Here is a 26,175-nt window from a genome sequence, read left to right as displayed (position 1 = left end):
GAATACGGCCGAGTCTCGCACGGTGCGGCTTTACCAGGGCCCAAGTGCTGCGTCATTGTTTTCTTTTTTGTAAAGCAACGTGCCTCAACCTTAAGGCCCGAATCTGTGGCCTCGTATTATTAAATGTCTGTGCTCAGAGCTCATCGGAGATGCCGCCCGGGAGAGCTTCAGCCCAGGGCAGCCAAGGCCGGTGTCTGCAGGGCCTTTGACCCGGTAGCTGGAGCTTGAAATGCACCTGAACTTTTACAATTTTTCCCTGGTGAGAATGTGAGTTAATTTGCTGTTGGTGCTTTTGGTTGGTGAGGATGGTGAGGAAGGGCACACTTCTAACTGGTTTTTCCCCAGAACAGTTCTGGGTAGTCCGACTCTAAATTTAATCCAAAGCCACCATTTCCACCCGGTGAGTGCGCTGCTGGCTGTAGGAAGCCGGCCGTGGACAGATGAGGATAATAGTTGGAGTGAATTAGCAAGCCTGTAGAGGAGGGCCCATCAGCAGAATGACAAATTTAGGATCTTTAAAGACATCTGGTCAGCGATGCCAGAGCTCGTGATTGACTGAGTGATTAATAATGGAAAAGCCTTAGTTCAGTGTTTCCACGTCCCTTACCCACTTCCCCAGCCAGGGCGGCCGTCTGCTTGGCCTGCCAGAGACGGTTCCAGCTGAACAATGGAGGCATTTAGGCCCCTTGTCTTTGACCTCCGCTTGTGAGTTTAAGGTTTCCGTTTTCCTTCTATTTGCCCAACTTATCTGCGTGTGTTCTCACTGGCAGCGTACTGAGAAGGCCCCCAGTCCCCATGTACACTTGATGCGGTGCCAGTCACCTTTACAGATGCATACTAAGGGCCACTGCTAGCCAGACCTTTGCACCCCAGGGCCACCCTGGACTTCCAGCTCGGAGTTCACTTTCAGGAGCTGCCCTCAGGTAGGCAGGGCAATGGAGCAGGTTGAAAGGCTAAAGTCTGCTGTTGTCACCTCTGCAGCCCCCCACTTCCCTGGCCCCATCTCTAATGCTGCGGTGGGTTTTCCTGCAGGCTACGGCAGCTGGATAAACACAGCCAGGCCACGGCCCAGCAACTGGTGCAGCTCCTCAACAAGCAGAACGAGCTTCTCCTGGAAAGACAGAGCCTGTCGGAAGAGGTGGACCGTCTGCGAATCCAGGTACCGTGCAAAACCCAGTGCTGCAAGGGCGGGCTGAGCCCCCAGAGGACGCTGGGCACTCTGCACAGGGGTCTGTTTCGGGTGTCTTAACAGGCTAAAATGTCTACTGATCACATTGGCCAGCCAGTAAGCCGGGAGGGAGATCCCGAAGACTGTGCCAGGCACAGTGGGGCGAGCAGAGAATGTGAGCTGTGGGCTTGGCCTCCTGATTGATGGAGCTAAGTGCACGCAGCTGAACCCACCCATGCCCCTGAGTCCACAAGTCACACCAAGTGCCGGGCCCCACCATGCAGCTGCGTTGCTGAGGCAGCCGGAGCAGGGAGGATGCCAGTAGTTGGGGCAGGCTTTTTGGAGGAGGGCAGGCTTGAACTTCCTGGGAAGGATGTGTATGGTTTGAATTGGTTGAGGAAACACATGTTCCCAATTAGGGAAGTCGTAGTGAATGGAACACAAGCGCCTTGTCCTAAATTAGCGGACTGATAATCGGGCAAATATCTGGAGTGCTTGCAGAGCGCCTGGCAGTGGGAAACTTCTTTACCCTTGAACAAGCTGGCAAGGTTGACGTTATTTTCTGCAGTTTACAGATAGGGAAACTGAGGCTTAAACAAGTGTATATAGCTAGCAAGGAGTGGGCACCTCAAATGGAACCTAAGTCTGACTCCATAGCCCAGGCTTTCCCGGGTTAGATCTGGGGCCACCAGCAGGGATGAGGAGGAAAGAAAGCGTACAGGTGAGTTTGCGGTATGGGATGAAACATTTTTTCTAAATTGCTTCGCTTCCTGTCGGAGAGGCTGTGCTTTTTGCCCCATCAAGCAATTTGTTAGGATAATGAGGTGCTTCGTGGCTGGCCGTGGCCTCCGTCTTTAATTAGGTTTGCACCCAGGTGCTCCGTGAGCGCCCGGGGGACTTCACGCCGTAAGTGCTTGGAATGAGTAATAGGAAAAATGCATCTGGAAATGAAAATGCAGAATTGTCTCTCAGTCTCGTTTCCAAATGGCCCTGTGCTGAAGGGTTATCAAAGAACCTGTGACTACTGGCTTTTCCCACTCAGCCCACCAAATCCCTCTGCCAAACATCCATGTTTTTTCCAATTAAGTGAGCACCACTGGGTGCTGTCACTGAGCTAGGGCTGGGGATGAAAACCTGCCTCCGCTGTCCCCCTGTGCTCCCGAGACTGCCCATGGGGAAGGTGGGGGGCACCACGTGCCACATGGACACGGTCATCGGGGAGGCCAGGGCCTCGCTGCACATTCCAGGACAGTGTGGGGGAGCAGGGCCTGGGAACCCACCTTTCCACAAGCCGTGGAGTGATTCTGGAGGACAGTAAAGTTTAAGAACCTGCAGGTTTGGGGCCAGAAAGAACAGAGAATGATTCCAGGCTGTGTCACTGTGGTGAAGCCTTGGACAAGTCACTGAAGTCTCTTCTCAGCCTCAGTTTCTCCATCTGCACAGTGGGCATTTTGCCCACCTAAATAGAGGAGATATTGGAAGCAGTAAATGAGTGCAGCTGGAGGTGCTTGGCAGGCTGAAGAAATGTCAGCGTCTTTCTTTTCCTTTCTCCCTTCATCTTGAAGTGGTCCTGGGAGGTGGCCGCCCGGCGAGAAACGCAGGGAGGGCGGCAGTCATAGGACCAGCTTCACTCCTCGCTGCCCCGCCTCTTGGATGAGCCGCTCCTGCCCCACCGGGCACAGCCAGGAACCCAGCTGTGCGAGCTGTAGGCCTCCCCAGCCACAGGTCAGGGCCTCTGGGGATGCAGGTGACTATGCTGCTGCCACCTGTGCTGGAGAGGCCGTGACTTCATGGCATGAGTGAATCTTTTGGCCTCTCAACCCAAAAACTCTTTCAGAACTCGGGTCGTGGAGAGTCTTCCGTGGGAGCGCAGAGCACGTGGCAGTTTGCTCTGAGCTCTGAACTGGATCGTGGTAACGTGGGCTTTGCCTTTTCACTCCCCGTCTGCTTCCTCTGCGGCACACTCAGATCCCAACACGGGCCATCGAGGCTTAGAAGCCTCTTCCAGGCCTTTAAAACTCCGGTCATTGCCAAATGCATTGCAAAATTTTCACAAAATGAATTAAAAAGCCCCAAACCTCAAAAAATCCTCAGAAAAACTAGCGGGTCTTTCTTCCCTTGCCTGAAGCAATAGAAACGATTTGCCCAACCTGTGCTATCTGATACCGGCCCATCTGGCTCCTCTCTAAAGAGGCCTTTCAGATTCAAATGTTACACTTGGAGTTATTTTAATACGAACACGACAAAAGAAATTTGGTAGAGGAAGTGTTGGCTTTCGGTAGCAAGTGCCAGTGGTCACGGGGGAGGCAGGGATTCAGTTTTGCAAGCTCGCTGCTGAGCGTCTAAACCGCGAGCCTGCTCTGTCTTCCTACGTGTTGCCTTAGCCTCTGGGTAGGGGCTCTCGGTGGACTTGGACCTGTGCGATGCGTTTCTGCCGCTGAATAAACTTGACCTGTGAGTTAGGCAGCTTCAGCTGAGCCCAGAAGTCAGGCTGCTTTTGACCCTGAGCAGGTATTTTGGAGGACGCTGCCTCCTGAGGCTTCTGGAGTGATCAACCACCCTGTGTTTCCCTGGACAGAATCTTCTAGGCCCAGCTCACAGGCATCCGAGGATGCGAGCTGCCTTCATCTCTGGTTTAGGGGTGGTTTAGCTAAAGGCTTCCATTTTTCTCAGCCTGGAGGAATTGAGTCTAACTTAATTGGGCACGTCAAACTCTAAAAATCTCTGTCCACTTAATGCCCAAAAGAGAATGGCTATTTTCTGGTCCAGGCAGCTGCGCTGAGCTGAGTCATATCCCTCCGGTTTGCTCCCGTGTTCCGAGGCCTGCTGCCCCGCAGCAGGTGACAGACGATGGGGCCCAGGGTTGGCCTGTGGCCTCTGACAGGAAACGTCTAGGCTGTGCAGAGGGCTGTATTACTCCAAATTGTTTCTGCTTAAATTCTGAAACACGCACAACACGTCTGGCAGAGGGAGCTAATCGTAACGGTCACCGTGCCTCAGTGGTGATTTTGCAGCCCGTCGTCCCCGCAGGGGGCAGTGGTGCTGTGAGCCCAGGCTCCGGGGCAGACCGCTAAGCCCCAGGCTCGTTTCCTGGCTTGTGTTGAGTTTAGGACTCGCTAAAAACAACAGCTTGGTCAGTCCCCTGCCTCATTCTAGAAAGTGGCTTTCTCAGTGTGATGGCTTGGCCATGCTGGTCCTTGTGGAGATATGGGGACATTGAAGCACTAACCCAGCTCGGGCCAGACACAGTTCCCCTCCCTTCTCTGTGCGGGTACCGTGCGTCTGCAGACAGACTTGTCGCCTGCCTTTTGTTGGAGGCCTGGACCAGGCAGTAGCGCTCTCCCCTCTTGTTGGGAGGCCAGCCTTGGCCGGGGGAGGCTGAAACCTCGGTAGCCGTGGCATGGGGGTGGCATCTGGTGCGAGGGACGTGGGTCCCAGGGGAGTCTGGGCAGGGCCTGACAGCTGGGAGCAGGTCAGGGGTCTGCAGCCCGGAGCCCGGAGGCTCTAACATCTGGCCAGGACCGGGGGAGCCAGCTGGTGGGGAAACAGGAGTCTCGTCTGGGGAGAACGGCATCTGGGAGAGGGAGGCACGGGCGTGAGCTGTCCCCTGGGAGGAGTAGCCCCACCACCAAGATGACTGCGTGTGTCTGTGCACCTGTTCGCTAATGGACGTGGTTTCCGCAGACCCGCGTCCCCCGATAGCCGGGACGCCCGGCAGGCTGTTGTTTAGGTCCTCGGCGCTCAGTCTGGAGAGCGATTCCCTTTTAGTCCCTTCGTATGAATCACTTACAGTTTAGAAAACAGAGTCGGAAACTGACTTGTCAGTGGTTAATCAGTTGGCCCTATGACTTTTAAGCATTCTTGGCAGTGAATTTACTTTCTAATTTGATTTAAACTGGTGCACGGATCCAGCAGCCATATGTGATTACGTTCAGGATCATCGACATTATCTCGTTGCACCAAAGGACTCAGGGAAGGAAGCTGCAAACAAGCACGGGGAGTGGGGACGCAGACGAGGACACGGGGAGGAGAGGCCTGGTGGGACCGGAAGCGAAGGGAGGAGGGACCCCTAGAAAGGTGGCAGCCCCGGGGGCGGGCCGGGCTCCCCGCTCAGCCGTCGGTGTGGGTCACCCAAGTGGGGACGTGGAGGTGGTCACCCAGCTCGCACTGTGGTCCTGCCTGGGAGCCCTGGGGGCTTCGCCCGGCTGACTTAGGCGCCTCCACAAGTTAGCTACCTGCAAGGCAGATGGTGCTTGAATAGAACAGCAAATACACTGAATAAAATAAATTAAAAAAGCCTCCTCCGGAACCAAGATTTTTTTGGAAAGAATTCTAAATAGATGAAAACAAACAATTTGATTTCAACCAAATTGTTGTTTTTTTGTTTTTATCCTGATTTTCACCCGAATTGTCAGTCTCAAAAATAAACACTGATACATTCCCAGAAAATATTTTTCAAATAAAAACTGACTCTGTTAAAGTTTGCCCTGATTCTTTCAAAACTGTGTACAAGACACTGTCAACCGAAGTGACTTGCATATTTTTTTAAATAAACTTGAACATATGCAGCTAAAATGTCATTAACTCCCTGCTGCCTGAGTGTTTTCAAGGAATGACATAAGACCCCGGGTGCTGCATTTCCAACAGAAGCGTCTTACGGCCCTCAGAGAAACTTCCCCAAGGAACTCCAACAGCCTGCAGTTTAACTTTCCGTTTTGTAACTGAGCTCTCTGTGCGCAATTAATATTGAAAAGCACATAGAGCTTCATTTAAGCCAGATTCACTCTTCCGTTAACAGTTTGATTTGTCCAAGAGTGAATACTTTCAGACTGAAGAATCGGGGAAGAAAAATAAATTGAATTTTATATTGCTTCAGATACATTTGCTCTACTTATTGCTTCCTGAGTCAGACATTACATTTTGCAATATAAATTCACAATCAAGATTTTAAAGGGAGCTAAATATTTTAATCCAATTAGACAAGTGAACAAAACACTGAATATTACATGTAGTGTAGATAAGTGGTTCTTGCCTTTAAAAGACTGTAATTCCGTCACATTACAACCCCAAATGTCAATGTTGTCTTTATTTTTAACGCTTTCAAACATGAGGCAGCCAGAGGCTCCACTCTCTGCTGTTGGTGACACTGTGTCTGTCCTTTGGAAATTCTTAAAATCTATTTACCATGGAAACATGGTTCATACACAACACAGACCTGCCCATGTGCAGAGGAAGTTCTCGTGACTTAGGAGACTCAGAAAGCTGGAAGATGACAAGCTCGGATCCCACAGGTTTTGGAAGGGACACTGTGCTTTGGGTGTGTTCTGGGAGGACAGAGGGCCCCACAGACGCCAGGCCCTCCACCCTGAGCCTTCCCGCGTGCACCCGGGTGTCCCAGGACCCCTCGAGGTGCGTTGTACAGAAAGCCCCATCCTGCCTGTTGCCTTGTGCTCCGGTTTTCCCTGGCGTCTACGGTTCTGTTCCTTTCTCGGAGCCCAGAGACAGCAAGGCCAGGCCCCACGGCAGAAGGGGACCAGGGCTTTGAACTCTGCGTGCTGCAGGACTGCCGCGCTCAGAGGCCCAGCGGGCAGCTGGGAGGGAGGAACGGCTGCGGTGACCTTGCTGTGAACTCCCGCCCCGCTCTGCAGCTGGCGAGGCCAGACGCCCAGGAGGGGCCGAGACCCCGTGCTAGAGCGTCGCTGGCTGTGCTGGGGAGGGCCAGGGCCGCAGGCGGCCACTGCCCGTCGGCTCTGCAGAGGAGCACGACTTGCTGCCAGGTGAGCAGTCACGCCTGCAGGCCGCATTGTCACCACGCTCTGCAGAGCAGCGTGAGGGTGCCTCTCTCTTCGTGTCTTGTTCACGCCAGGCTGCCCTGCACGTCCGGCTTCCTAACTCCACAGGGAGCACACGGGCTGCGCAGGAGCCTTGCAGGGATCTGGCCGGAACGGGCACGTGAGCCCAGCACGAGAAAGGCTGGGCTTTGAGGTCAAACTGCCTGGGTTCAAATCTCAGCTCTGGGCCACTTCAGGTCGGTTTTTCAGTTTCCATATCACTCGCTTCTGGTTCAAAACAAAACAAAAACTGCTTCCCTTTAGAAGGGAACTCCTCAAATTACACAGAGCCCAGCACAAATGCTTATGAAACCAACAGGATTAGTGCTGAGATCACTGGGGGCTTGAAAGGGCCATGTGCGACGAGTCTCTGTTGTGTACGGATGGGAAAGTAAGGCTGAGGAAGGGAAGAATGAAGGGAATGGACCTGGGAACCCGACGGGCAGGGAAATTAACTTCTTGGAAGGCCGGAGCCACTGGCCGGGGCGAGGGGGCAGCTGTTCTCGGGGTGAGGAGGGAGGGTCCGGGCCCTGGCTCCCAGGGCAGAGGTGACCTCTGTCAGTCTGGGGCAAGCTTTGAAATGCCCCCGATGGAGGCGGGGAGGGCTCTGCTTTATTGCCAGAGCTACAGGAACAGGACCATTTGCTGACCTGGCCACACAGATGCTGCACGTGAGCAAGGTAGAGTGGGTTGGACGGGGGTGTTGCCTCAGGCTGCAGGTGCACGTGGAAAGAGCCAGCTGGAAACTCAGGGCAGACCTGAGGCTTTGAGCACGCAGGGCTCCCGTGAGCGGGGACAAGGTGGTGCCACCATCTCCCGAGCATCAGGCTGGCTTGGGGACAAAGCGGCAGCAAAGGCTGGCTGGACCCCACAGCCTGGGGAACCCAGAGGTCACCCAAAGAAACTCATTTTCTAAACGCAAAATTTAAAGTCAGGGTTTGGGGAGAGAAGGCTCTGTTAGGATTTAAAATGAGACCAAAGGAAATGGGTGAGTGCCAGTGGGCTTGCAGGGGGAGTGTTTGTCTGTGGACAGGGTGGCAGCAGCCAGGGTGCCCTGTGGGCCGTCTTCTGCTCCAGAGGGCGGCCGGAGCCAACTGCAGATGTGGTCACAACTGCCTCCCACCGGCACATGCACGCGTGTCTGTCCGGGACAGCGAGACCACAGCCACTGCGGGGTAAGTGATGGGAATGATTTTCTGGAACTAAGCATGAGTGATGGCAGAGGAGCCAGATCTGGGCAGTAACTAAAGTCTCTGGGTCTCTGGCCGTGCCGTCGGGTCAGAGCGGGAGAAGCACCGGGAAATGGGTGTCACTGAAGACTCCGCCCACTGAAGTGATGCGGCAGTGATGTCACAGGGTGACTTGTTCATTCTGTCAAACATCTGTTGAATGCTTCCCGTGGGTCGGGCACTGGGGACCCGGCCATGAACAGTGAGTACTATCCTGTAAAAGTGAGGATGAAGATAGGGCTCCCCACGTAAAATATAAAAACAGTGTGGACAGTGGCAGCTGATTTGCCACAGGGATGGGATTCCAGTTGACTTCCATTTGTTCATGCTGAGGACCTCACATCTGTGTGGGCCCCCAGAAGTAGGAGGTCACCGGTTCCGGCAGAGCGGTCTGAGTGCTGGCAGGGAATGGCTCAGATGACAAATTGTTACATTAGATGGCCTTGGAGCCAGCGTGCACTGCAGAGCCTCGTTATGAGAAATGCCGGTTTCCTAGAGCTTGGTTAAAAGAAAAATTCTATAACACATTGTACTTCTACTTCAGGGCTTTGCCACTGTTCTGTACTGTGTGTGGATAGGTAAGGGTGTTTTTAACCTAAAGTTTAGCTAAATTTTTCTTTTGCAATGTGCCTGTTGTAGTTTATGCTTATTCTTGCATTCTAAGTCATCCTAGAATTTCTAACGTTAGGAAGTAAGCCACTGTCTTGAGAATATCCAAGCTGCTGGCCAATCCATGGAGTGGGAAGGGGGGAGGGTCATTCAGTCTAGCCACTTGGCAGAACCGTGCCGGGTCAGTTCAGTCAAGACTAGAAGGCAGAGAGGACAGGACTCTCGTCCTTCCACAATCTATAGTCAATGAGCCAGCCCGTTTTGATGGGTGAATTCTGAATACTTCCCCTGTCATGTGAGGCTAACACCTGTAGGACTTACAGGCTCTAGGCCTACTGGGGCACCACCCCTCCCCCAGCCGGCAACTTTCGTGCTGAAAGAGGTAGGCTCTACCCCTGGAGGTAGGGAGAGATAAGAAAAGCCACTTTTCCTGTGTGACTAGCGTGACTCCATGGGGCCTTGGCACAGATCAATAGTGGACAGCCCAGTGACTTTGCTCGTCAGACCAGTTTAGGCCATCCCGTAGGAACATAACTCTGGGGCTGGAATCTGCGTCCAGTCGGCTGCCAACAGTGGGGTCCGCAGTCAGGGAAGGAAAATCCTGGCAAGAGGCCACAACAGGCTACTCCAGTAACCCCTCCCCTCAGGAGCAACCTCCCAACTGTGGTAGGAAAACCCTGAACAACATTAGTGGCTCCCCCTCGTAGAGGATCAAGCAACTATATAAGCACACACATCCAGGCTGGTAGGCAGCAGCTGCGATCTGCCTTGCTCCTAAACAGCAGCTACTGGTGCAGAGCCTAAGATGTGTTATTTTCCAAAGTTGGGAAACAATAGCTAATCCAGATGGGAAGGAGTCAGGGAAAAAGCTCTGGATGTATGAAGAATCAAACACAAAGCACAGCCCCAAAGGGGAACACCAGCTCTCCAGCAATGGACATTAACCAAATTCAGAAGAATAATTTCAAACATGGATTGTAAGAAAACTCAATGATGTGCAAGAAAAAATGGATAACCAACACAAATCACACCAAAAAAAAAAAAAAAAAAAATCCAGGACGTGGAAGAAAAATTCACTAAAGAAATTGAAATATTAAAGAAAAATCAAACCAAACTCCTGGAAATGAAGAATTTATTCAAGGAACTACAAAACACAGTGGAAAGACTCGAGAATAGGGTAGATCAAACAGAAGAAAAAATCTCAGGGATTGAAGGTAACACCTTTCAATTAAATAAGTCAGTCACAGAGATAGAGCAGAGAAATAAGAGAAAAGAGCAAAATGTGGGATTAGGTGAAGAGGCCTAAAGTGAGAATCATAGATATCCCTGAGAGTGAAGAAGAAAATGCACAAGAGTTGGATAAGGTATTTGAGGATATAATAGAGGACAATTTCCCAGGCCTTGCTAAAAATCTAGATATCCAGGTACAAGAAACTCAAAGGACTCCTGTGAGATTCACTGCAGACAGGAAGACAACATGACATACAGTCATCAGATTGACCAAAATAACCACCCGAGTCCCTCCTACAAGCTGTAAGGCAGGCAAAAGAAGCAGGTAACATACAAAGGAAAGCCCATCAGAATAATGCCAGATTTCTTAACTGAAACCTTACAAGCAAGAAGAGACTGGGGCCCCATTCTCACTCTTCTCAAACAGAATGATGTCCAGCCTAGAATCTTGTACACCCTGCAAAACCAAGTTTTGTATGTGAAGGAGAAATAAAGAAATTCTCAGATAAGCAAAGACTGAGGGAATTCACCAAGACAGCCCTCTAGGAAGTACTCAAAATAGTGTTACATACAGACCAGCACAATAAACACTCAAGAATGTAAAATCACCCAAAAGGTAAAGATCAAAGGCCAGATTCCACAATGGCTCAAGGGAGAACACAAAGCAATAAAGTTCAACTCAACAGGATGAACAGAGATTTGCCCCACTTACCAGTTCTCTCAATAAATGTGAATGGCTTGAATTGCCCACTAAAGAGACAGAGGCTGGCCAAATGGATAAATACACACAAGTCAAGGATCTGCTGTCTTCAGGAAGCACATTTAACCTGCAAGGATGCATTGAGACTCAACGTGAAGGGGTGGAAAACAATATGTCAAGCAAACAGAAGCAAAAACAAGGCTTGTCTTTCATTACTTTTGTTGACTTAAAGACTAAGAGGATCACTATATAATGGTGAAGGGTATAGTTCCACAAGAAGAAGTAACAATTCTAAATATTTATGCACCCAACTCAGGTGCACTCAGATTCAAAAAGCAAATCCTACTTGATCTAAACAAAATGATAATAGCCGGAGACTTCAACATCCCTCTCACAGCGCAGGACAGATCCTCAAAACAGAAAATTAACAAACAATGGACTTAAACAGAACTCTAGAACAAACGGGCCTGACATTTACAGAACATTCTACTCAAAAACCACTGAATATACGTTTTTCTCATGAGCTCATGGGACATTCTCTAAGATTGACCATATCCCTAGAACACAAAGCATGTCTCAAAAAATTTTAAAGAATAGAAATTATACCATGTATCTTCTCAGACCACAGTGGAATAAAGTTAGAAATCAACTCCAACAGAAACTCTAATCTCTACACAAAATTGTGGAAACTAAACAACTTTCTGCTAAACAATTATTTCATTAACAAGGAGATCAAGATAGAAATCTGAACTAAATGACAGAGGAGACACAAGTTATCAAAATCTGTGGGACACAGTTAAAGCAGTCCTGAGAGGAAAATTTCCATAAATTCCTACATCCAAAAGACAAAAAGATCACAAATAAACAATCTAATGAATCGTCTCAGAAAACTGGAAAACGATGAACAGACTGACCGCAAACCCAGCAGAAGTGAAATAAATAAGATCAGAGCAGAAATAAATGATATTGACAACAAAAAAAAACTATACAGAAGATTAATAAAAAGTTGGTTCTTTGAAAAAATAAAATTGACATGCCTTTGACTAGATTAACAAAAAGCAGAAAAGAAACAACTCTAATAAGCTATCAGGACTGAAAAAGGAGAAATTACAACTGAGGCCACAGAGAGACAAAATACCATCTATGAATATTATAAAAACTATGCACATAAACTGCAAGATGTGGAGGAAATGGACAAATTCTTAGAAACACACAGCCTCCCTAGGATCAATCAGGAAGAAATAGAATTCCTGAACAGACCAATATCAAGTACTGAAATTGAAACAGCAATAAAAAACCTTCCCCAAAAGACAAGTCCCAGACCAGATGGCTTCACACCTGAATTTTACCAGACCTACAAAGAACCTGGTGCCTATCCTGCAGAAATTATTCCACATCGAGAAGGAAGGAATTCTCCCCAACCCATTTTATGAAGCCCTGATACCAAAACCAGGAAAGGATGCACGAAAACTACAGACCAATACCCTTGTAAACATAGATGCAAACCAAATTCAGGTGCTTATCAAAAAAATAATCCATCATGACCAAGTGGGCCTCATCCCAGAGATGCAGGGGAGGGTTCAACATACACAAAACTATAAATGTAATTAAATAGAAGCAAAGCAAAGACCATGTGATCCTCTCAATAGATGTAGGAAAAGCATTTGACAAAATTCAGCACCCTTTTATGATAAGAATTGCTTAACAAAATAGGCATAGACGGGGCTCACCTAAAAATGATATAAGCCATATATGACAAACCCACGGCCAGCATCACACTGAATGGGGAAACATTGAAAGCATTTCTACTTAGAACTGGAACCAGACAAGGTTGCCCTCTATCACCGCTTCTATTCAATATAGTGCTGAAAATCCTAGCCGGAGCAATCAGACAAGAGAAGCAAATCAAGGGCAGAAGAGGTCAAACTATCTCTCTTTGCTGATGGTATGAGTTTATGCCTAGAAAACCGCAAAGATTCTGCCATGAGACTACTGGAATTGATAAACAAATTCAGCAAAGTCTCAGGTTACAAAATCAATGTACAGAAATAAATAGCATTCCTATACACCAACAGCAGTCAAACTGTTCAGAACCAAATCAAAGACTCAATACCCTTTCACAATAGCAACAAAGAAAATAAAGTACCCAGGAATATATTTAAGCAAGTAAAAGACCTCTTAGGGAGAACTGTGAAACACTGAGGAAGGAAATAGCAGAGGACGTAAACAGGTGGAAAACCATGCCATGCTCATGGGTTGGCAGAATCAACATTGTTAAAAGCTCTATACTGCCCAAAGTGATCTACAGATTCAATGCAATCCCTATTAAAACACCAACATCATTTTTCACAGATACAGAAAAAATAATTTTACGCTTCATATGGAACCAGAGAAGATCCCGTATAGCAAAAGCAATCTTAGGCCAAAAGAACAAATGGGGAGGCATCAATTTACCAGACTTCAAACCATACTACAAGGCTATAGTAACTAAAACAGCATGGTACTGGCACAAGAACAGGGACATAGACCAATGGGAACAGAACTGAGAACCCAGATATAAAACCATCCTCATATAGCCATCTAAGAGTTGACAAAGCAGACAAAAACATACACTGGGGAAAAGAATGCTTATTCAATAAATGGTGCTTGGAAAACTGGATAGCCACATGTAGAAGACTGAAACAGGATCCGTACCTCTCACAAAAATCAACTCATGGTGGATAACAGACTTAAACCTAAGGCGTGAAACTATAAGAATTCTAGAAGAAAATGTTGGCAAAGCTCTTCTAGACATTGGCCTAGGCAAAGAATTTATGAAGAAGACCCCGAAGGCAATCACAGCAACAGCAAAAATAAATAAATGGGACCTGATCAAATTAAAAAGCTTCTGCACAGCCAAGGAAACTATCATGAGAGCAAACAGACAACCTACAGAATGGGAGAAAATATTCACATATTACATATCTGATAAAGGGATAACTAGAATCTATATAGAACTCAGGATTGATTTTTTTCTTGCTGATTTTCTTATCAAAAAGTGGGCAAAGGACATGAACAGAAACTTTTCAAAAGTAGACAGACTAATGGCCAACAAACATGAAAAAATGCTCAACATCTCTAATCATTAGGGAAATGCAAATCAAAACCACAATGAGATACCACTTATCCCAAGTGAGAATGGCCTTTATCAAAAAAGGCCCAACACAATAAATATTGGCAGGGATGTGGAGAGATAGGAACACTCATACACTGCTGGTGGGACTGCAAACTAGCACAACCTCTGTGGAAAGCAATATGGAGATAACTCAAAGAGATACAAGTAGATCTACCATTTGATCCAGCAATCCCATTACTGGGCATCTACCCAAAAGAACAAAAGACATTCTATAAAGACATCTCCACGCAAATGTTTATAGCAGCACAATTCACAATTGCAAAGATGCAGAAACAACCCAAGTGCCCATCAGTCCATGAGTGGATTAATAAAATGTGGTGTATGTCTACCATGGAGTACTTACTATTCAGCCACAAAAAACAATGGTGATCTAGCACCTCTTGTATTATCCTGGAGAGAGCTGGAGCCTATTCTACCAAGTATCACAAGAATGGAAAAATAAGCACCACGTGTACTCACCATCAACTTGGTATGAACTGATCAATAGCTAAGTGCACATATAGGTGTAACATTCATCGGGTGTCAGGCAGATGGGAGGGAGGAGGAAGGGACGGGCACATACATACATAATGACTGTGATGCACACCACCTGGGGGTGGACACGCTTGAAGCTCTGACTCGGGTGGGGCAAGGGCAATATATGTAACCTGAACATTTGTACCTCCATAATATGCTGAAATTAAGGAAAAAAAGACTGGAAGGCAGGTCAGGTCTAGGTGGAAACCTGCGTTTGATGTGACTTGGAGTTGGTGGCAGCCTCTCTGCAGGGGTGTTCCGCTGAGGACAGAAGGAAGCCCCTGCTGCAAGGGCAGGGCTGCAGGGCCCACCCTGAGGGCTGTGCACATGGAACCCTGAGCTTACTCAGGAAGGAGGGCAGCTTCCTGCCGCGGCCTCCACCTGCATTCTGCGCGAGGTCAGGCTGCGCACACGATACTCTCGTTACCAACCTGCATTCGGCGCGAGGTCAGGCTGCGCACACGATACTCTCGTTACCAACCTGCATTCTGCGTGAGGTCAGGCTGCGCACACACGATGCTCTCGTTACCCTGGCAAAACCATTCTAGTGCTCACAGACCTATCCATTACAGTCATCATCAGTGTCTCTCACACGCCGAGAAATCTACTTGAAATGTAAACATTACCTTTTCTCACTTTTTAAAAAAGGCAACAGATTGATGTATTTCTCTTGTGTGAATTCTGATTTTGGTTTCACTCATTGTCCTGTCTTGGGAATCTCAGCAGGTAAATATGGCTCCAACGGGGTTGACAAGAGCCCTCCTTGGAGTCCAGCTTAGCAAGTCTGCACGGGGAGGGCCAGGTTCTCTTCTCTTTGGTGAAGACGGTTCCCTGGCCCTGTGCCACATTCTGGTTTATCTGTTGACGTGAAAACTGGGGTTTGGAAAATAACACCTTGGCTCTCCTCTGGCCTTTACACTCCTAGAGGGCAAGGACTGTGTTTTAGTCATCTGCCCACACTTGGCCTAACACCTGTTTTTGTTCTAGATTTTCCTACCCACCGTAAGGTCATATGAATTTTCCATAAGCGGATTCTGGCACAAGTCAGTGTCCCCTTTCCTGGACGGTAGACGAGATGGCTCTCTGGCCATGTCCTAACATCAGACTGTCCTTATTGAAGAGGCACACAGATGTCTGGTTACACGTTGTTTTCACATTTAAAGCATTAAAACAGCCTTATATTCGTTGTGACAAGGGCTTTGATGTCTGGGCAAGATAAGGCACAGCTTTTCCTACAACGGGTTACATGTCACTTCCACATTTTTAGCAAGGGAAACTTCATCTCCAAAAATCTAGTCATGAAAGGTAACTAAATGAGCAATGAGAAGAAAAATCACATTGAAGAACATGATCTATTTAAACTTACTTTTTTATTATCATTTTTTTCCAGTTACCCAGCATGCCACAATCTGATTGCTGACCTGGATGGAACAGAGTGAAATAAATGATTTACAAAGAGATATTTACATTCATCTGATTTATACGTGATATGCCACAATGCACCGCGACCTTCCCGGGCCAACCACCTCAGACTGCAGGGGGCTCTTCCTCACCTCCACATCGGGGTCCCGGCCCCGTGGATGGGCTGCAGCTGGAGTCGGACGCCACATGAGGAGAGCTCCTGGGGTATGTTTTCGGAAATGGCTCGAAGTTACTATGTTTCTAAATCTGCTCGTTTGTATGCTAGGTGGTACATATGAATTTCAATAAATGAAGTTTTTAAAGACTTGAATTGTAATGTTTCCTTGATACCTTGTAGTGATGAACAGAACACACTGAAAAGGCACATATTTTAACTAGGCCAAAGTGTATTAAGGAGGAAATTTTTCCCTGCCATTCATTTTTCTTTCTCTTTTCTGAGCTAGATAGCATCTTTCAGCTTTATTTGCCTTTAATCAACATCCTATAAGACTCCATTGTTATTTAGCATCTTACCAATTTGTGTACAATCAGGAGACACCAGGAAGCGCTACGCATTATTCTTTCCATTCTGTTAACAACAAAAACAGACAAAAAAAGCATCTTTGGCTTGGTGGTGTCAGGTTTTTTTCTTCAGTCTGCAGGATTTGAGAGGAGCCTAAAAACATACTTAGTGAAATTAGAAAATTTACTTAGAGTATATCAAACACCTGTACACAGATCAGTATTTTAGTCTAAAATAGTATTTCTACTATACACAGTTAAGCCCTCAAATGCTTTAAAGTAATAAAAATGGACACTGGAAGTTTTGTGTTGTATTTGAGAATGACAATGAAACACTGAACGCAAGGCTGCAGCTGGACAAGGCCCTGACCTCCGGCTGTTCTCCCGGCCAGTGACCCTGGCCATGGCCATCTCGACACAGATCGAAGGCCACCGATGTTCAGCCTTGCCTCCGAATCGATGCAGAATAGGCTTTGGAGGCGGCAACACAGACACACACAAGAGACCACTCAAGTCTCTTGAGCATGTAAAAGGTTCAAGCCTGAAATAGTAGAACTTCTACTCAGATTCAGAAAGTTTTTGATTTTGTCAAATGTGCTAGACATAAAGGCTGTCACATCAGATTTTACTTGTCCTTAATTCTGTTTTAGGTATACTGTGAATAAATTATACGATACTCTAAAAATAGCACCTTTAAAGAATTATAGAGGTCACTTTATTTTAGCCTCCTGGATCTGCCAAGCCCAGTGGTTCTGAGAGAAGAGCACGTGTGAGAATGCCCTCAGATGTGGCTGTGTGACACACATGTCCATGCTCGACTAACTCTGGTCCCAAAAGCCATTCCTCTGTCTGGCTTAGTCGTAGGAGCAAAGCCCAGTTTCTACAACAGTAGCTTTATGAGGTAAAATCAGAGAAAGGCCCCATCCAAAATGATTCCACACAAACCAGATTCAGTCCAGCCCTCCTACTCTATCACCTGTGTCTAAGTTTGTTAATTTGCCACGAAGTGTTAAAAATACACCCTAGGAAAGGAAGTACGCAGAGCAGCACATTGTCAGGAAGACACTGATGACGACCTACACTCCTTAAGACTTCTGGGTCCAAAGCGTTGGTTGTAAAGATTATCAGATCTGAATGATCTCCAGGGCCCGAGACCTACTCCGTGCCTGGCTTCACAGATCTGCCCTGAACCCAGTGCCGGGAAGGGAGGTCTCCCCCATGCAAGGGGCCTTTCATCCGAGTTTGCACAACTGCACGGTTTCCATTTTATGGACGTAAAAATAATCCCGTGTGTGTTTTGAGTTCTAAGGAGTTTACAGATTTTCCTATCACATTTTATACAGGGTAGGTTAGATTAATGCCAGGTGGGGCTATTAAAAATTTGTTTTTTTCAGAAAAGAGTAATTTTCTGAGATTACAGAACCACATCCAACAACAACAAACAGAGAAGTAGCAGATTGACATAGTGCTTTATTTAAGCTGTCTGTACGAAGGAAAATAATGTGCACCCCTATCATATACGTGTAAAAATACTAAGGATGTACAGTGTACAAAAACAGTTTCTTGTAGTTATTTCACATCCTTGTGGGTCATATACTTAAGGAAATAAACAGTTTTAGTATGACCAACAGTAATAGTAATACAGTTTCTTGGGTTCATATTTGCGTCTGCTTAAAATCCTTAACCAGGTGACTAGATCTTGCATGGATCTAATGAAAGAACTAGCAAGGTCAAGAAATGTCACAAACCATAAAGCTACAGGGAGGTAATTCAATTACCAATTTAGAGGTTTTTCTTTTTATTTAAATAAATACTTTACATTTCATGCTTGCCTGTAATGCACTACCAGGAGCAAGATAAGGAAATTCTACTGTAGACAGTACAAACAGTAGCAGCAAAGTGTGTACATTGAGGTGTAATATATAGACCCTGCAGTTAGTAAGGAAGGCCCTTACCTTTGTACTCTAGGAGAAGCAAGTGGCCCCTGCAAGAACAGTCAGCTGTAAGAAGCCGGAAATCAGGTATGGGAAATGGAAAACAATACTGGAATAATGCTACGTAATTAGTGTAGAAAGCAAAGCTGAGAGCGACCCTGCCAACCATCCAAGCAGAAATGGCCAATGTCCTCCAAGATGGCTGCCTCATGACAAGAGTTAAACCTCACAACAGTGCCAGCTGGAGTCCCCAGGGTCTGCACTGCATTCTCGCACAACGATTCCAGCTTCCAGGCTGTTCCACCTGCCAGAACCCAGAACTACGGCTACGGGCAACGCAAGGGAGGTCTCAGAACTCTCCCTCTCTGCACACTTCTGTCTCTCTACTGTTCCTCCGTGTTAGCTGACAGATCTGAGAGTGAAAGAAAGGGATTCTCAAAATTGAAGCCAAGAAAACACCTTGTGAGATACCAACTGCGTCCCGCAAGGGAGAGGTGACTGAGCCCCGGGCATGGCGGGGGGCTGAGCGCCAGCTGTGAGGAGTGGCCAGCCTGGGGCACTGTCAGTGCTGGTCATTCATCTTTAGGAAGCGTCCTCGGCCAAGGTCATGGAAATCACCTTAAGATTTGGGGGAAAAAACCAAAACAACAAACAGCTATGTGCTTAGTGGACGGTGTCTGCTCTCCCTCCGAAGGAGTAAGTGCTCCGAATATCAGCCTTTCAGCTTTCTCCTCTTCCTCTCACCAGTTTCTGATACAGTGGATGCAAGACAACTTAAAAGACATACCTTCTAGTCTACTTTCTTGTCAGTGAAACATTCAACATAATTCCAAGTGGGGAAAAAAAAAAAAAAAGGTAAGCTATGTGTATGAGTCAGAATAAACTACCATTTAACTGTAACTTCCTAGTCAGTACTAAGGATGAACTTCACTCAGGTAGAAATATGAAAAATTAGGACAAAATCTATGTCTAAATATGTCTTAGCTGCCTTAGTAAAATGCCCTTTAACCCCCGTCAGTCCCAGTGGCCTGCCCACCGCCAGCAGTGGTTTCACAGCTAGAGATCCACACTTCCAGCGTCAAGAGGCTAAGACATCTGCCTATGAATATGATTCATCCTACTTAGAAAGTCACTTGCTCTTTCATACGATGCAATCGTAATACTACGTCATGCTGTAGTCTTCCATTTGGGAGCTGTCAGATAGTTGAACTAAAATACATTTCCATGATCACTCCACGGAGCGGGGAGGCCTGTTTGCCGTAAGAATGGCCCCCAGCCCCTTGGACTTCATAGACTGCTTTGGAAAATGTCAGCTCCTAGCACCAAAGGGTTTAATCTGAAGATCATCATTAATGAAGGAGAAAGATGAGGTTTGCATACACGTCCCCTTTCAGTGAGAAATGTTGGAATTTCGGGACATGAGTATATACAGAAAAAGAAAAGCTGGAGGTGTTCTCTTTTTGTTTTGTTTGTTTGTTTTTTTCCCTGATGGCTTAATTCAGTGATAAGTGTACCATGATCACAATAAACACACCAGGTTCTTAACCTTTACTGCCTACTTCCTAAATACTCAAGATGTGTTCATTTTGCCAAGTAAAGTTCATTTCTTATCATCATTCAGGTTTCAGTTTTCTTCATTACATTAAGTGGCCAGGCTGTTGCTACGTTGCAATTCTCCAACGAGCAAACGAGTTTTGCTCAACATCAACTGGTTTCATTAACCCCTTGGCATGGGTAGTTGGGGATTTTCTCATTTTTAGCACCAAGGGGTTGAATGATAGCATCTCTTCTCCCAAAGCCAAATTCTAACGTATATACCATTTCAGAGCCTTATCAATTTTTTTTTTACATAGGAGAAAAAGTGCATGATTCTCATCAGCGTGTACATTCCTTGCACATGGGTCAAAAGAAACTGCAGTTAAGTCTATTTTGTGTAAGTCGGAGCTGCATTTGCTAACATGACATACAATTCTCATCACTAAAAAATAAATACTACTGTAATATAAACAAATCGTAAAAGGACATTCAAAGTTTTAACATCTGAATTTTAAAAGCTAATTCACGTAGAACTGAAAGTAAAAAAATTAGAACAAATAAGGCAAACACCTGTTTACCTTGGTGTACGAATTTTGGTGAAAAGCAGGATCGTTATGCCTGTCTACATTCTTCAGCCATCAGAGGTGATAAATATCGAGAAGGAGAAAGGTTTCCAAGCACAGGGGGAAAATGCTCTCTGGCGCAAATTGTATCATCTTTAAGTGACTGACTGTGCATATGCCTTCGTTTCTTGGCAGAACAATGTTCATTTGCCCACAATTTGCCCGTGAAGTCTCGACGTCCACCTGTGATACCGGGCTTCCTCTGTAGTATCCACCAGGAATTAAAAATATCTATGTATCTCAACAGTTGTTCAGTCCTTCTCTCAAATGCTTCCTACTAAATTCCAGCCAAATCTTAGTGATCTACGCCTACTTTATGCCTTGGTCTGATATGCTTTACTAAAGCTTTGCATATGCACATCGCCACCCCTCCACAATTGCTTGTTCTGAATTATAAACTAAATCTTCTTAGTCTAATTAGTTTTTGATTTATCTTCTAGAAAGTTAAAAAATGTACCTAGAATCAGTGTATCTCATTTAGCCTTCACTGTTAGGGAAAAACCAAAATGAAAAGGTCAAAAGATGACTATTGGTGCACAAATGAACAATGGTGGGCTCATGACTTCCAAAGATTGTAAAATTACTTCTTAAAGTTGCTATAATAGTAAGACAGTAGCAGCAACAGCATGAGACCTTAGACTGAGATACAATTTCATGCAAAAACAAAAATCGGAGTGTGTTTGCGTATACGTGTGTTTTCATGTGGGTGAAAGGTGGTGAGGGGTGAAGACCCTTGGCTGGTCCGGGATGTCGGAAGGTGCCCCTGCTACCTGTAAGAGCTAGGACTGGTGGTGATGTCCAGGAATCATTTTCAGGAACAAATCTAAGATGACAGTGAAGTAGCAGAATGAAAGAGACTTATTCTCGTCCACTTGCAGAGTAGGAAAATTGAGGGAAATGCGGTCGCCTCTCATTGTCCATGCAGTCCATACCATCCTCATCATCTGTGGGCGGAAACAGCTATTTTAATTTTATACTTTTTGCATCATTATCTCTGCAAAAGTCTTTTTTTTTTTTAACTCCAAAGATAGGAAAGATTAACACAGAGGCAAGTAACTCCCATAAACCTGTGTTTATCAGAAAACATGTAGTAATTATACTTCAAAAATTATCTGATTTTCATAAACGCATGGTCTATGAAGAAACAATACTATAAAATCATCTTCAAGACATCAAAATTTCAAGGCTTGCCGAAATTAGGAAAAATACTATTAAAGACATCAGATTTTTTTTAACGCAAAGGAATAATCTTCAATGGCCTTTCATTCCATTTCATGACACCAAGTATGTCAAAATCACAGAAGTCAGTGAAACCTACAGCAGCCAAAGTGTCTATATAGCCTCCATTATCAATCGTCCTCAAGTGCGCGTGTTTTTTCTTCACAGCGCTTCAGGGTGATGACAAAATAAAGCTCCCTACGAAACTTTATTCACCATGTAACTTCTGGCTTTACTCACTGTGCCCAACTTTCCTCTGATAAAACTTTAAACTAGAATAAGGAGACTAAGTGGCAAAAAAAAAAGCGGGAAAGATGTCAGCATCTAAGTCCTGGTGCATCAAGAAACACGCAGGGAGAGGACGTCTGCCAGGCGTGGGCCGAGGCTGCGGACCACGGCAGGGCTGCCTGCGGCGTCCGGCCTCCTGTGGGTAGGGGGTCGCAGAGGATCACGTGCCCCCTTCTCCCCACGCTCAGTGGCTGCGGTCCCGCACTGTCACCATACGCTTCCCCGCACGCGGCCCTGTGTTCAGTCACGTGACCCGCACGCATGTGGCCCCCGTGGCCCTCGGCTCACGGTCTCCTGGGGGGCGGGGGGGACAGTCCATTTCCAATGCCCCCTGCTCTGCTCTAAGCCCATTTCATCCTATGCCGTCCTGCCATCCAAATACACCAGTCTTCCAAATATTCAACCTTTTTTTCCTTCAAAAAACAAAAAAAATTCATTTCCTCTCATCCACATTGGAAGCAAATCACCAATGTTTTTATTTAATAATTCTCTAGCCTCTCCGGGGAGCATCAGCCGCGTGTGATGGAAGAAAGTCCACAGGCAGGTCCCGCCGCACTGGGGCCCTGACCTGTCACCCAGCAGCGAGGACGCTTTGCCTTCCCCTGTGTCTGAGGAAGAAGAAGCGTTTCTTTCCTCACTGTTCTTTTTAGTATTGGATTCCTAATGCAGAAGGTTTTCAGAAATGGGATCAAGGGCCATTAATGAAAATCTCTGACCTCTCATTTACCAGAAATATCCCTGTTCTAGGTAGGAATCCAGCCATCAAGACACACGTGTGGCTCCCTGGTCCCTGTCAGACACCGAACTGAGGGCCTCTCTCCCTCTGCGAACCAGTCAGCACTTCTGGAGACTGCGGAAGTTTCCGGAAATCTCTGCCTCCTTAGAAAATGCTGGTTCCAGCGTTTGGACCAAGCAAGTCCCATGCGTCTCAGACAAATGCCTTCCGCGGTCATTTTCAGCTACACTGAGGACGGAGGGGGCTGGGCAGCGGGTGAAGGCGGATCCGCTGCTGAGCCGCAGAGCTTAAAGACGCTCCAGAGAAAGGGCAGCTGCAATCCTGCTGTTCGGATTCTGACACGTGTCAATCACGATTCAAAGAAACAGTTTTCCCCACTAACAGCTTTGTTTTGCTGAGTGTTTCTGCACAGCCAGCGTGGGAAAGCCGGGCTGTCCTGCCTCAGCCACTGAGGGACAGACGCCGCCCTGGGCCCTGGGCCGGGAGCCTGGGGCCCGGGTGAGCCCGGCTCTCCACGGGGGCAGGTGCCGGACCTCCTTTTGGAGGAGCAGGCGCTCTTGCCGGCTGTCAGCTGAGAATTAAAAGAGAGCTTTCACCTGTCACTTCAGTAGCGAATTCATCCCATTTCTGAATATAAAGAAGTCTAAGTTGCACACACAACCCTGTGAGGGCCCCACACCTTGACATTCTTTAAAGCCAATGATCTCTCCACCACCCTCGATCACTCTGGCTCCCTTCTGTCGTCAGGCTTGGTAACAGCGAGGTGCACATATCTGATCACAGCCTGAACAGGAGCTGCCAGCCCGGGCGGGGCCTGCGCGGGGAGGGGCTGGGGGAGGTGGCAGCTGACGCCGAGTCAGAGCCTGTCACCCAGAGTCAGCCTGCACAGGTCAGTTCCTGCTAGGAAAGCACGTTCATAGCATCCAAAGATGATAATGAACATGAACTATGTTTAAAAAAAAAAACCACATCTGGAAAAAGAAAACTAAAGGATTAACCCTACATGTTACATCTGAAGCCACAGATCCAAGGAGCATCGGTTGCCTGATTTTCTTAGAGCATTTAACAAATGTAATTATATGGCAGCAAGAGCTACCAGATCTCAAAGAAAATCTCTCTTTCTGTAAGAGGAAGGCAGAGGACCATTAATGGATAGAACGAAAGACGGCACGTTCCAAAATCTGTTCAATTAATTAACACCAGTGAGGACAATCTGGCATGTTATTGCAGCTGTTTGTAGAAAATGGAACATTTTGCCTTTCTAACTGCTGATCTGTTCTAAAAAAAAAATAACTCCATTCTGTTTTATACGGCAAGGTGGCAAGTGGGAAGACAATTGCTAACGAGTGGTACTACTGTGGCTACTGTAGGAACAAAACCTCTGTGCGAGCAGTTAGGGAGCTGCAACGATTTCTTCCCAGCACCACTCTCAAAGCTGCAAGGAGAAAAGATGATGTTAAATGTCATCACACTCCTAGGTTTCACTGAGTCTCCTGTTATCTGCCCCTTAAGGGAATCTAGGGTATATCCAAGGACTGTCAAACTACAAACACCGGCCCTGTGTCCTGAAAGAACCCAGGAGCTGCCACGCACAGTGCATGCCACCCTGCTGAGCGACGCACCCGCAGCCCTGCCTGTGCCCTGCCACGTCCTGCCACGTCCCGCGGGGCTTTCATCCGACTTCCCTTCCAGACACCCTGAGCAGGGACGCAAGACAGCAAGCCCACGGCGCCCTCCCGACCCTAGACTGTGGCGTGCCCTCTCGGACACAGACGACGTTGCTGGGCCCTTGTTTCTGTACCACCCGGGGGCCAGTGGCAGGGCAGGGCCACACCCCACTTTTGACACCCACAAAAGCCAGCCTTTGACGGGCCCACAGTTGCAGGTGGACTGATAACCGTATCTTGGAAGCGACCTCTCACCCTGTAAAGGCACCGAGGTCTTGGGCTTCCACGGCACGACCCACGTTTGAAAGGACATATGTTCTCTGAAGAACACAGCTGCTGTTAGTGATAAAATATGACATGCCAGGAAAAACATTCTTGGTGGCTTTCATATTGTTGATCAGTGAAGCTGAGGAACTGGATCAAATTATGTTCTAGAAACTGTGCTGGGGTACTTAAAACACCTGACATTTCAGCCTCATTACAGAAGTTCTAGAAATCCAGCCGTAAAAGGCACACTAGTGGCAGATTCTCATCGGGACAGGGGGTGGAGTTAGGGCTGAGGCAGGAAGGTGAGTTTTGAAGAGATCCTGGTCCCTGGCAGCTCAGGCTTTGAAATTCAAGCCAATTGTGAGAAAACGACTGACAGGTGAGGAGACGTGTGTAACCGTTTCTAATCTACCCGACTTAGCACCGAATCCGTCTGCAACCGTTTCCCTGGGGCCTTGGTGGCCTCGCGTTTCCGGGCCCCACATCCAGCCAGCCCTGGCCCCCACGCGCGCCCACTCCTTTCAGCTAGGCTGGGTGCTCACTGCGCTGGGCCTGTTGTCACCCATCACGGAGTGGGTCCCAGCCCCAAGCATCACCACGGAAGGGTTAATCTGGTGCTAGAATAAAACTGAGCAGGGAGATTCGAACCCGCAGCACTCCGGGTGCCTGTCCTGAAGAGACGGCTTCTCAGGCACAGCCGGGCAAGATGGGCCCCCAGAGAATACCCAGCCTCGCACTCCCTTCTCCAGGGGACAAGTGGCCTGCCATGTCCCAGAGCTGGTAAGTACGTGGTAGACGCAGGTTCCCCAGGTCTGAGTCTCTGTCTCCCAAACTGGGACTTTGCGTGTAGGGCTCTGAAGTGAGATTTCTCCTCGCGGCTTTGCGTTTACAGAGCCGACCTGTTTCCATGACTTGCAAGGTAACACGGTTAGTGTCCTAAAGAGAGTCTACAATGCCAGAGGCTCTATTGAAGAAGAAAACCGGGCCGGGTGCGGTGGCTCACGCCTGTAATGCCAGCACATTGGGAGGCCGAGACAGGAGGATTGGGTGAAGCCAGGAGGATTGGGTGAAGCCAGGAGTTCAAGACCAGCCTGGGCCACACAGTGAAACCTTGTCTCTACAAAAAAGTAAGAAAAATTAGCCACGCCATGTAGTGACACGTGCCTGCAGTCCCAGCTACTTGGGAGGCTGAGGCAGGAGGAGTGCCTAAGCCCAGGCATTTGAGCAAGGCTGTGGTGAGCTATGATCATGCCACAGTACTCCAGGCTGGACAACAGAGCAAGACCCTATCTTTAAAAAAAAAATACAAAGTAAATAAAAGAAAGAGGGGGACAGAGGTATGTTCAGGACCCTCCTATCCCAGTGCCACTGTGGCTCCCGAGCAGGGAGGCCGGCCTCAGCCTCCTCTTGGCCCTGAAGCCCCAGGTCCTCGCCATATTCTGCTTTTTCATTCCTCTAGAATTACTGAATGCCTGCACCAGGCAGACAGCGAGCTGGGAGCCGGGGCTGGCAGTGAATGAGACAA

General features: G+C 47.4%; 2 protein-coding genes across 4 annotated transcripts in view; one reads left to right on the top strand and one right to left on the bottom strand.

The window, feature by feature from the left end:
* The window catches only part of SDCCAG8 (SHH signaling and ciliogenesis regulator SDCCAG8), a 203,529-nt gene extending 187,345 nt beyond the window's left edge, over positions 1 to 16,184 (top strand). For both annotated transcript variants that reach the window (XM_045537208.1, XM_045537211.1), the window contains exons 17-18: positions 1,033 to 1,159; positions 15,849 to 16,184. In XM_045537208.1, coding sequence (XP_045393164.1) covers positions 1,033 to 1,159; positions 15,849 to 15,878 — 157 coding nt within the window. In that variant the 3' untranslated portion in view covers positions 15,879 to 16,184. The remainder of the gene's footprint in view (positions 1 to 1,032; positions 1,160 to 15,848) is intronic.
* Positions 16,185 to 17,831: 1,647 nt separating this feature from the next.
* AKT3 (AKT serine/threonine kinase 3) overlaps positions 17,832 to 26,175 on the bottom strand; it is a 215,104-nt gene continuing 206,760 nt past the window's right edge. For both annotated transcript variants that reach the window (XM_045537212.1, XM_045537213.1), the window contains one exon: positions 17,832 to 21,418. In XM_045537212.1, coding sequence (XP_045393168.1) covers positions 21,333 to 21,418 — 86 coding nt within the window. In that variant the 3' untranslated portion in view covers positions 17,832 to 21,332. The remainder of the gene's footprint in view (positions 21,419 to 26,175) is intronic.

Source organism: Lemur catta, chromosome 25 (genome assembly GCF_020740605.2).
Source record: "Lemur catta isolate mLemCat1 chromosome 25, mLemCat1.pri, whole genome shotgun sequence".
NCBI lineage: Eukaryota > Metazoa > Chordata > Mammalia > Primates > Lemuridae > Lemur > Lemur catta.
Note: the sequence above shows the minus strand (reverse complement) of the source record. Positions and strands in the feature narration are given on the sequence as shown.